Raw genomic sequence first — 12,659 nt, 5'->3', positions numbered from 1 at the left:
ATTAAAAATACTGAACTATATACTCTAAAAAACAGTTTACATAGTAAATTTTACATTATGTGGTTTTTACCACAATTCTTAAAAGTTTTTAAATGATAGGCCGGGCATGGTGGCTCACGCCTATAATCCAACACTCTGGGAGGCTGAGGTGGGAGGGTTGCTTGAGCCCAGGAGTTGAAGACCAACCTGGGCAACATAGGGAGACCCTATCTCAACAGTAAATTTAAGAAATTAGTCGGATATGGTGTTGCATGCGTGTAATCCCAGCTAACTGGGAGGCTGAGGCAGAAGGATCACTTGGGCCAGGAAATCGAGGCTGTAGTGAGCTGTGATCATATCACTGCACTCCAGCCTAGGAAACAGAGCGACACCTCATGTCAAAAACAGTAATAATAATCAGTGATAACACCATGATTTTTAAAGACAAACGGAATTTGAGTGATTGCTGTGACTAGACTTTCTATTTTTAAAATTTAAATCAGTGAGTGTAAGTGCAAACTATAAGGTGAGATGTATTATTTTTGTTTGATATGTAGACATTTTAGTTCATGAATGGCCATTTTACTGAATTTGAATATGTTGAAAATTGAAATTTATTCTTTAAAATTGTTAGTTGTTGTAAAACCAAAGAGTAAATCAATAAAACAAAACACTACCTTAAAAAACAATGGAAGGAGCAAAGTTAAAATTGGTTTTGCAGAGGAAATTTACATAGACTTTAGTAAAACATTTTTAGTCCAAAATAGACTTAACAATCCCAAAAGTAACCTAGTAATTTTACAGTATCTCCAAAGATAAATATAATGGGAAATCACTAATATTTAAATTAAAGTTTAACAAACCATTCTGTATAGTTAAATTATAGAATCAGTGAGTATTTCAATAGAAAAAGAAAAGGCTAAATTTGACTACTGAAAAAGACTACTTTGGCCCCCAATAAGAGTGGTTTACCCTATTAATCATTTCACCATTTAAATAAGACTTTCTGGAACTTGAGTGTAACATACCACTTGCTTGAGAAAATTAAATTTCCTATCACCTAACTGCTAACCTTAAAGGTATATAGCTAGATTTTCACAAAGTAAATTTTAAACAAAATATGTATATACTGTTACGTATACAGTACCTTAGGTGTTCATTTGTTTGCCTCTCATTGCCTCAGAAACAAAAATGAGTAAAATGACTGCTTTGATATATCACAGTAAACTCGACATTTCTTAGTGTAAATATATTACTTCCTCCTGCTCAGTGGGTATATGTAATAGATATCTTTCTTAGTCTCTTTTTTATTTTAATTAAAAAATATTGTAAGTGATTATTGTAGGAAGTCACAGGAGATACCCATAAATTGCCACATGTAATTGCATGATGATATGCCTGTGAAAATATACAGTGACTCTGTATTCTAGAACCTCTTTCTAAAACAACCTCAGTAAAATTAAAGCATATGTAGAAAACATATGTTAGTTTAATAGTTTGAAAATACTATTGATACTACATTAAATTTACTTAATCAGGTTAATAGTTTAATGAAAACATAAAAATTTAGTATGCCTATGTTTTTCTCTTTCTTTCTAGACGGATTCCATTTCTAGGTATGTTTTATTTATTTTTTAATTGACATTTTTTCTTATTTTTATCTTTGTTAAAAATGTTTTGCTAGGAATTTATGGATTTTGTAAGTTTATAGAATTATTTGATAATAAAAAAATTACAGAAATTTTGATGGCCTTATCATTGTTACTAGCTTTCTTTGTTAAAGGCTTTACTTCTAGATCACTAGTCAAAGCAAGTGAGATTTTTTCCCAAATCTCTACAACAGAGGTATTCCAAAGTTTCTTAAGTTAGTTCAACTATCTCATTATTAACATCAGGGACTGATAAAACCCACACTGGGCCAGAAATATATTTGATTAAGTATTCAGAATCTTCTCTTATGTAGCCCTGCTTTAGACAAAAGAGAACCAATGAAGACACTTTAAAAAGTGTCATCTAGCTCAATCCTGTAATCCTAGCACTTGGGGAGGCTGAGGCAGAAGCATCGCTTGAGTCCAGGAGTTGAAGACCAGAGTGGACAACATCAAGACTCCATCTCTACCAAAAAAAAAAAAAACATTTTTTTTTCTTAATTATCTAGGCATGACTACATGCTCCTCTATTCCTAACTACTGGGGAGGCTGAGTCAGAAGTATCACTTGAACCCCCAGGAGTTCAAGGTTATAGTGAGCTATGATTGTGCCACTGCACTCCAGCCTGTACTCCTCACTGGACACAGTGAGACCCTGTGTCTTTAAAAACAAAACAAAACAAAAAAAAAGTGTCACCTAATTCAAAATTATCCACTTTTTCAGAGAACCTCCACTATATCCTTGATTTTGGTCTCCATTCCATTTCTCTTATCATTGTTAACCACAGCCCTGTAAGACCAATAATAAATTTCTGTCTGCTGATGATTCTATTGAATTGAAATGCAGAGCCAATGGCATCTGTCAGAAAAGGTAATCTGAATTTCAGAACCAGATAATAAGAGAATTCTCCTTTACCAGTAAGATTTGTTTTTCCTGTTTAGGACAAAGCCATTACCTGTCACTTTGGATATAGTTTATTTCATCAAATCTAAGACATTATTCATTTTTAGAACACCATTGTGTTACCTACTACTAAAAAAAGGAAAGGTGCTACCAATTAAACGAGAATGCGTCATCAATTGTAAGCCATTTTCTGGTTTTGGAAATATTAAAATGTGGGAGGAAATGTACAATTTAAAATATTAATCATTTGAAACCAGTTTTGGCTTTTAAACATGGAAATGTTGACTCTCTTCCTCAATAAACGGAAATTAGTAGTATTAAAAAATAGCTGGGTGCAGTGGCTCATTCCTGTAGTCTCCCAACACTTTGGGAGGCTGAGGCATGTGAATTGCTTGAGCCCAGAAGTTCAAGACCAGCCTGGGCAACATGTTGAAACCCCATCTCTACCAAAAGTACAGAATTAGGCGTGGTATCATGTGCCTGTAGTCCCAGCAACCCAAGGGGCTGAGGTAGAAGAATCACTTGAGCCCGAGAAGTTGAGTGCAGTGAGCAGAGATCATGCCACTGCACTCCAGCCTGGGCAGCAGAGTGAGACCCTATCTCAAAAAATAAAATAACTTCCCACTTATTATATATTACAAAAATTAATCAGATAACAGAGGGAGACTGTGACCTACACTTTTGAACTGTCAAGTTATATGTGTACTAGGATGTATGTTAGTATAAGTTGTAAAAGCCTATAACAAGGTTTTTTATTTAAATCTTTTGAAGATATGAAACCAGTTCTACATCAGCTGGTGATCGATATGATTCCTTACTGGGTCGCTCTGGATCATACAGTTACTTGGAAGAAAGAAAACCTTACAGCGGCAGGCTAGAAAAGGATGACTCAACTGACTTTAAAAAGGTACTTGGGTTATTTAGTTATATTTAATAAAAAATAAGTTATCTTTTATGTTGAGATACTCATATTCAAATGTTATTTTAAAAACTCATAATGTGGCCGGGTGCGGTGGCTCAAGCCTGTAATCCCGGCACTTTGGGAGGCCGAGACGGGCGGATCACGAGGTCAGGAGTTCAAGACCATCCTGGCTAACACAGTGAAACCCCGTCTCTACTAAAAAATACAAAAAGCTAGCTGGGCGAGGTGGCTGGCGCCTGTAGTCCCAGCTACTCAGGAGGCTGAGGCAGGAGAATGGCGTAAACCCGGAAGGCGGAGCTTGCAGTGAGCTGAGATCCGGCCACTGCACTCCAGCCCAGGCGACAGAGCGAGACTCCGTCTCAAAAAAAATAAATAAATAAATAAAAATAAAAAATAAAAACTCATAATGAAATGAGTATTTTGAAATAACTTATTTTCATTTTCAGTTTTCGGCAAGTGATGGTAAGTAGAATGTAAATAGCTGTTTGTTTATTAAATGGAAGAGAAAATCATCCAAGATGATTTTACATTTAAGTATCTCAAGTGATTGCTATGATTGAGCTGGAAAGGAGCATTCAGTAAACAGGTGCGCACACATGTATGCACACTTTGTTTGTTTGTTACTAGGAAGCAGCCAAACAGAAGATGGCTTTTCCTAAGAGAATATATTGATAGTTTTTCATAGGTAACTGAAAAACTTGGGGCAGCTCAAGTGCTATTAAGGATTGAAGTAATTAAGAAATAAATCCCAGAAACTCAATAATCTGGGATTCATTTATATCTTCATATTTTGTGCTTTATAGTAAACAGAAAGTCTGTTGGAGAAGGAGAAAGCTTATGGCATTTGTACATGTCCCCAGTTATCTGGCAGCTGTCTGAATTACATACTTTTTTAAAAGCCAAGTTAGGGGAACGGGTGAGGGAGAGAATCATTTTACATTATGAATAAGATTCATCATTTATTCAATAAAGAATTGAACTGTGCTAAGTAGAGAGATTCTACTCATGGGAAATGGAGATGAAGGTGTTATCTTGCTCTCGTGGGCATCTTCCGTGTAGTGGGGGAGAGAGACCTTATTATATAGTCATACTAATGAATGTATAATAAATAATGGAGACAGTTAACCTGAAATGAAATAGAAAAGCAATTTTATAGAAGTATATAACAAAAGAAAGTAGATTGATTTCCTTGGCTGGGCACAGTGGCTCATGCCTGTAATCCCAGCACTTTGGGAGGCGAGGCAGGCAGATCACCTGAAGTCGGGAGTTTGAGACCAGCCAGACCAACATGGAGAAACCCCATCTCTACTAAAAATACAAAATTATCCTGGGTGTGGTGGCGCATGCCTAGCCTATAATCCCAACTACTCAGGAGGCTGAGGCAGAAGAATCGCTTGAACCCAGGAGGCAGAGGTTGCAGTGAGCTGAGATCATGCCATTGCACTCCAGCCTGTGCAACAAGAGGGAAAATCTGTAAAAAAAAAAAAAAAAGAAAGTGGATTGATTTCCAAAGGAAGTGTGGTTTCAGCCAAACACGGAAGGATTACTAATAGTTAACTGGCAAAAATGGGAGAGAAAATTATTCCAAATGGAGTGGAACTACACGCACATAGACCTGGTGGGGGGAGAATACATGATGCATTGGAATAATTAAATTTTAATTATGGCTAGTAGAGTGGAAGAAATATTTATTTGAGGCAGCAGTTGTGTAGGCTGAGACCAGATCATGCAGTGCCTTATAGGCCACTGTAAGATTTTTTGTATGCTAAGAACATGGGGAAGCCATTCAAGAGTTTTTAATTTGTGGGTGGAAATGGAATGGTTGGCCTATGAAAATGACGAGATTTTCATTTTGAAAAGTTAATTTTAGCTCCTATATACAAAACAGATTAGAGGGCGGTCAGGAAATTAGAATAGTTTAGATAAGAGATGATCATAGCCAGAATTATGGTGGAAGTAGTAAAGCAGGGGTGTGGAAGTAGTAAAGCAGGGGTAAGGAAGAAGCAGTGTTAAGAAAGACAAAACATTAGAAAAGGGGAAGGTCTTGGATCTTATCCCGGATTTGAAATATTTCAGGAAATACGTCATTTGCCTTTTAACTTTACTATAAGCAATATAGAAGTATAATGATAACAGCTAGTACTCCATCTCATTTCTGGGAATTCAAGAGAGTGTGATGGGCAGAAAATCTCATGGACTCCAAATAAAGATCACAGTGACTCCTTAGCCCTAGCTGCAGTTGCTGTGCAGGTATGTGGTCCCTCTTTATCAGATGACTGAATCTTTTTTAAGATAACCTGAAAAGTCCGATTTTTCTGTGAAGTCTTGATTTTTGAATGCTGGAACTAATTTTAAGACTTTATATGGGACAAACACACTTGCATAACCAACAGTCTGTACTTTGCAACCATGAAGGATTTTTTAAATGTATCTTTTATAGCTCATATGCTACGTTAAGCTGTTTTAATATTGGAAAGTAATCAATGAGAAATTTTAAAGTAATAGGAGAGCAGAAAAGTAATTTTTTCTTTTACCCTAATTTTTATAGCTTTATGAACAAATTCTAGCTGAAAATGAAAAGCTGAAGGCACAGCTACATGATACAAATATGGAACTAACAGATCTTAAATTACAGTTGGAAAAGGCCACCCAGGTTTGTATCCTTTTCTTTTTGTTACTCTCAAGGTAATGGTTGTGATTTATTCCATCTAAAAATGGTATTAAAATTTTTTCTAATACTCTAAATAGAAGTTTGATAATTGATAACAGAAGATAATGCTGTTTTATGGATTATTTACTTTTTCTGAAGTAAATTTAAAAAACAATTTCGGCCGGGCGCGGTGGCTCAAGCCTGTAATCCCAGCACTTTGGGAGGCCGAGACGGGCGGATCACGAGGTCAGGAGATCGAGACCATCCTGGCAACCCCGTCTCTACTAAAAAAAATACAAAAAACTGGCCGGGCAAGGTGGCAGGCGCCTGTAGTCCCAGCTACTCGGGAGGCTGAGGCAGGAGAATGGCGTAAACCCGGAAGGCGGAGCTTGCAGTGAGCTGAGATCCGGCCACTGCACTCCAGCCTGGGCCACAGAGTGAGACTCCGTCTCAAAAAAAAAAAAAAAAACCAATTTTACAGTCAAAAGTTAACGTATAAAAAGCCTTTTAATACCAATGTTGTGGTATGTCAAGATTTTAGATGTTTATTTCCAGAATACCAAATGTAGCAAGGCATTAAAACATTAAAAGCATCTATACAGAATCATCTTATAGCCATATAAAATTTTTATTTATTACAAATATTTTCTGTTTATTCAAGTAAAGGTTATTTTATATTATAGTGCTGGAAGAAGGTAATTTTAATCATAACTCCTTTTGTAAGTTCCTTCTATGCAGCAGCCTAAAGAAGATAAATTTGGACAATAAAATTGGGATAGCCAAGCAAAACTCACAACCTTGTACATATGATCTAGCAATTGTTTCCCAAGCCACTTTTCCATTTCCATGGAACATTAGTTCTGAGAGGAATAAGTACATCTTCTCCTCATTTCCCTCCTTTCAGAAAACAAAAAACACTTTGTGATCAAAGAAACTAGGGAAATACTACATATTTTACATGTTAGAGACTTTACAGGGTCTATTTATATGCTAAAGGCTCTAAGGCATCCTGTAATTTTTAAGAAAACAAACGTGTTCAATTTTAACCTGGGACTTTCTAGCATAAACGTACTTCTGCAGCACAACTCTTAGAATCCCGCTGAAAGCATGGATCTAAAAACAGCATGTTCAGATCTGTGAATGGGACTCCATACTTTTTTTGATCAGTCTTTACACTCATCTTTTTCTTAACTTTTAAAAATTAATTATAATAAAACAACACCAAAACAAAAACCAACAAAGTTCATTCTATTTGTTGAACTTAAACTTGTTACCAGATCCTTTTTTTAACCATTGTTTTGTTGTAAGGCAGTTGTCTGAGGACAGTAGATACTGTGCTAAACTTCCAGGGGTCAGGCTAACCTCACAAGGTTGTGAAGACTCCTCAGATTCCTTCATGTTAATGGAGGTTTTTGTAAAGATAAACAGAAAAGTAAAACAGAACAAGAATACGTTTAGTGAGATGTCATAAAAACTTACAGTGTCATACACTTTAAAACTACTGACTTATATTTAGGCTTCATGGTAAGCTGTAATGTTTAGCAGAAAAGTTATCTGAGTAAAAATATCTAAACTGATGTCGGTGTTTTTTAATCAGTGAACTTGTCATCATCCTTCAGGTTGCATTAGTATCTTAGTGAGCCTGTATACATAAAAATATAATGAGGTCTCTGAGCATAGCTTCAGCTCTAGGGATTTCATTACAATGTTAGTTCTAAGTAAAGATGTCCACTGCGGCCAGGCGCGGTGACTCATGCCTGTAATTCTAGCACTTTGGGAGTCCAAGGCAGGCGGATCGCCTGAGGTCAGGAGTTCGAGACCAGTCTGGCCAGCATAGTGAAACCTCAGCTCTACTAAAAGTACAAAAAAAAATAGCTGAGTGTGGTGGTGGGCGCCTGTAGTCCCAGCTACTCGTGAGCTGCAGCAGGAGAATTGCTTGAGTCCAGGAGATGGAGGTTGCAGTGAGCCAAGATCGTGCCACTGCACTCCAGCCTGGGTGACAGAGTGAGATTTCATCTCAAATAAATAAATAAATTTATTAAATTTATTAAATAAATGCACTGCTTCCTACTATAGTGTTCTGTCGTGGTGACTCAGCTCATCTGTGTCTCCACTACTTAATGCCTTCTCTGTGTTCTGCTTTGCTGCCTACTTCATTGTCATGTAATTCTTCTGTATGTCTCTCAGTCAAACCCTGCAAGAGAGGGGAATTGATAGAATTAGCCACTTACTACCCAGTATGGAGCAGCCTGTTTTGTTAGTGACCATTTCATAGGTCACTGGATAGAAAGTTGCCTGTGGATCGGGTACCAATTTTTGTTACCTGGCAAGAGAAGCAGGATTAAAAAGTATGACACCTTCTGCCTTGGCAGGTACTCTGAGTATCATGTCCAGTATACTGAGTTAATAATGAGCAGTATAATTCATAAAAGTAAAACTGATAAGCATTAAAGTAAACTTTTGGGGTTCAACTTTCAGGCATGTATCCTGAATCTACTGTGAACTTTTCCACTTTTTTTTTTTTTTTTTTTGGCATTGATTGACTTCATAACTTTTCACAAATACACAAATATTTGCATCAGATATTTGCTACAAATAGCAGTGGCAGTTTTGATAGTTGCACGAAATTAATCTTGAAGTTTAGGTCTATTTGATAGTATTTAGCCAAGAGACTCTGGAATCCTTGACTTTTGCCCTAGCTCAGGTACTCTCCTTCCCGTATCATCTCCAAGGAAGGGAAAAAATATGCCAGCCTACCAGAACCAGTCTGCTGAATACCACTTTGCCAAATGACCAGTTCACCAGATTTACTCATTGTGATTTTAACAGTTTTAACTGGAATGTTTAACAAGAAAGTTAACTAAGTAAAAATACTATCTAAACTGATGTTGATGTTTTCTAATCAATGAAATTGGCAAACCACATATAATTGCTAAAATGTTCCCATATGAAAAAATCTCCAATGAAATGCTATTTTTCCATGTTTTGTTAATTTATGTGTGATGTTATTATTTTTGCTATTTGATTTTTTTCAGGTGCTTTTGAATGTTACTTAAAAATGTTTTGGTTTGGCCGGGCGCGGTGGCTCAAGCCTGTAATCCCAGCACTTTGGGAGGCCAAGACGGGCGGATCATGAGGTCAGGAGATCGAGACCATCCTGGCTAATACGGTGAAACCCCGTCTCTACTAAAAAATACAAAAACTAGCCAGGCGAGGTGGCGGGCGCCTGTAGTCCCAGCTACTCGGGAGGCTGAGGCAGGAGAATGGCAGGAACCCGGGAGGCGGAGCTTGCAGTGAGCTGAGATCTGGCCACTGCACTCACTCCAGCCTGGGCGACAGAGCGAGACTCTGTCTCAAAAAAAAAAAAAAAAAATGTTTTGGTCTTGTAAAGAGTTTCCGTGATTCATTTTTAAATCCTCAAGTGGCGTATCAGCCTTTGTTTTATATTTCTAGCAATTAAATGTTTAAATTCAGAACCAAAAATAAATGAGAATTAACTGAACAGTCTCGTTCATATTTAATTATTATTTTTTTTTAATGGATACAGCATCTCACTTTGTCACTCAAGCTGGAGTACAGTGGCACAATGAGGGCTTACTGTAGCCTCAATATCCCTGGCTCAAGCAATCATCCCACCTTATCCTCCCAGGTATTTGGGACTACAGGCAATGCCACCACATCTGTTTAATTTTTCAATTTTTCAATTTTTTTTTCTTTTTGTGGAAACAGGGTTTCACCGTGTTGCCCTGGCTGGTCTTGAACTCCTGGGCTCAAGTGATCTGCCCACCTTAGCCTCACAAAGTGTTAGAATTACAGGTGTGAGCCACTACACCCAGCCTCATATTTGAAATTCTGAATTTCTTACAAGAAGCAATTGGAATATTGACTTTCATGTTTCCAGAAAGAATAAGCACAAAAGCTTGAAGCCATTTAAAATAAGAGAAAAAGTAAGAAAACCTGGCCATGATTAGTTCTTTAAATGTTATACACCATAACCATAAAAATTGTGAAAGAGGAATAAAAAAGTGACTTGGTTACAAGTCCTAGAGATACTAAAACATGAATACTGAAAGGGTTGGCATAAAAGAAAATTATGTAAAGAAATATTTTTGAAATTACCACATTGAACAGTGAAATTGTGTTTAATCAATATGTTTTTAAAGCATATTTTGTGGTTAGCACTCATAAAGCATTCTTGTTTAAAGTGGTCAAAAATCATTTTTGGTAAATTAGTAAAATAGGTTATTCAGCAAGTTGGCTTTTGAGGAATTCATTTTCAGCAAATTGACCAGGAATTCCAAGGGAGATGTTTGTACAGAAATCAATGTAAATAAGATCTAAGATGCCACTTGTTGTTGTTGTTGTTGTTGTTGTTGTTGTTAAACTGGGCCTGTGGTCAATGTCCAGAGCTCTCTAATCTCTAGTACAGGATACAACATGTGGCTAAAACCCAAGGTGCTTTTCCATCCCTTAAAGCCAAGCTTAAATCTCAGGATTTTATCAACTTTGAGCTGGTCACATAGTACAGGAAGTGGAAAAAAATGAAAGGCCTGAGCTCACCAGCAGAAGAAAGCTGTACAGCTAGAATTTCTTGTGAGTGAAAGTGGATATGAACCAATTGTGGAGCATGGATGATTGGAAAAGAATCCTCTAGAGTGTGAGCCAAGACCAAGATAGCTGTGGGAGAAGATAAAAAGGCCAGTTTACTGGTCTGGCTGCATGGATAGAGTCACTCAACCTGGTAATGAATATATTTCAGTCAAGGTCCTGGAATCTGACCATTGTGATTAGCCACTCCTGATGGTGTAGGAAAAGAAAGAATTCTGGCTTCAGAAGGAAAGCTGCAGTTTTTTTGTTTTTGTTTTTCTTCCACAGTACTCACTCACTCGCTCACCCTCACGCCCAACTAAACTATGAAAGTTCCTGGGGAAAAGTGATAGAGAACATAAAATGAGAGGTCTGGTTACCACTCTATTTCTAAACATTCATTTCACTGTTTATTATTTTAATACAAATCCTGTTTTCTCTTTGCTTTACTCATGAACCTGTGTTTTACTCCACTTGAATATTGTGATTTAATACCCATTAAAAGAGAATTACTGTGGTCGCCCCTCAATCTTTTTTGCACTTACCTCTTTCATAATTTCTTACTTCGTTGCAGAGACAAGAAAGATTTGCTGATAGGTCACTGTTGGAAATGGAAAAAAGGGTAAGTGTCCCACTTATTAAATAATTATTTTTTTTCTTGTTTAAGGTAAACAATGGTAGGTTTTTTGTTTTTGTTTTGTTATTATGGATGACAGTTTTAATTAGTTTAAATTAATATTAGTGAGTTAATGTATTTTACAGCAACTTAGCTTCTTTATAGAATTCTATAGGGTCTCTCTAGGTATGAAATGACCTTGTTAAATAAAATTTAATTTACCACATAATTCTTTTAATGAATTAAAAAAAACTATCTTGCCTTGATTCTGAAATGTAGTATACACATTTTGATAGTGAATTTGATATTCTTGAAATACCGTTTATCTCTTATGGTATGTGCCTAAAACGTTTTAATCATAAATACATTTATTTTAATTCTTTATAAACCTAAAATACTTCTATTCTTGAAATAAAGTTTTTAAATCTGGAACATCAAATTTTCAAATTCTTTTTAAGGTAAATTTAATAACTTTTTTAAATTTTGAGTTGAAATATTTAACTTAGGATATTTTAAACAAAAAAATTGATTACAAGAAAATCCTTATGCTACTTGATGTCTTTCTGCGATTTTTTATTGACTGGAATACATTCACTTGTATTTCTCTTCATTTATTGTTGCTCAAAGGTCTAGGAGTAGTCATAGGAATAACTTTACAAGTTTAGCCTGATCAGTTGAGAATGTATAAATGATCCAAAAGTTAAAGTGCCCAAAGATTGTTTGTAGTGTAGCTGAGCAGTAGCTAGACTTGGTAGGGTTTTGACCACAGAAGAAATGGCAGGCTGGTAGCTATGATCAAAGAGTAAATTCTCAGGAGCTATTGATATAAAAACATTTTTCTTCCATTCTGTTTTAAAAATAACCAATTTGCCTTTTTTACCCAAAAAAAAAGAGAAATGGTTAAAAAAAATAAAGAATATAAAAATAGTCTTTTAATGTCTGTGTCATTTGCTAGTTGTACCTTGCAGTAGCTACCATTTTATTATGATTTCTGCAAGTTTTAAAAATTAGTGTTCTGAGCCATGTTTTCAAAATGGACATAACTAATAATTGCTAAAATATTGTTTTAATAAATTTAATATTGATTATTATTTCCTGTTAGAATACTTAACTGTTACTGAATTTTATCTCCAGGATAAGCAGAAATAATAAAATCAGTTCTTTGTTATACTAACGGTTGAGATGAAAGGCATAGATAACAAACTGTACTTAAAGTAGTATTTATTTTTCAAATACAATCACAATTTCAAATATTTAATTTTTCGTATGAAAGTAATATATGTTTTTTGCAGAAACTTTAGCAAAAGAAGAAAATATTAAATTATCCATAATCTGTCATGCAGAGATAGCTGA

General features: G+C 35.8%; 1 protein-coding gene across 5 annotated transcripts in view; it reads left to right on the top strand.

Annotated features, from left to right (window-relative positions):
* Window positions 1-12,659, top strand: part of PPP1R12A (protein phosphatase 1, regulatory subunit 12A) — a 170,749-nt gene that overhangs the window by 151,068 nt on the left and 7,022 nt on the right. For 3 of the 5 annotated variants that reach the window (XM_011946959.1, XM_011946955.1, XM_011946956.1), the window contains 4 exons: window positions 1,579-1,595; window positions 3,303-3,438; window positions 6,002-6,106; window positions 11,265-11,312. In XM_011946959.1, coding sequence (XP_011802349.1) covers window positions 1,579-1,595; window positions 3,303-3,438; window positions 6,002-6,106; window positions 11,265-11,312 — 306 coding nt within the window. The remainder of the gene's footprint in view (window positions 1-1,578; window positions 1,596-3,302; window positions 3,439-6,001; window positions 6,107-11,264; window positions 11,313-12,659) is intronic. The other 2 variants (XM_011946957.1, XM_011946958.1) reach the window with 1 other exon arrangement.

The sequence above is a fragment of the Colobus angolensis genome, unplaced genomic scaffold, assembly GCF_000951035.1.
Source record: "Colobus angolensis palliatus isolate OR3802 unplaced genomic scaffold, Cang.pa_1.0 Scaffold256, whole genome shotgun sequence".
NCBI classification, from domain to species: Eukaryota; Metazoa; Chordata; class Mammalia; order Primates; family Cercopithecidae; genus Colobus; species Colobus angolensis.
The sequence above is the reverse complement of the archived record's forward strand: the minus strand, read 5'-3'. Positions and strand labels throughout refer to the sequence as shown.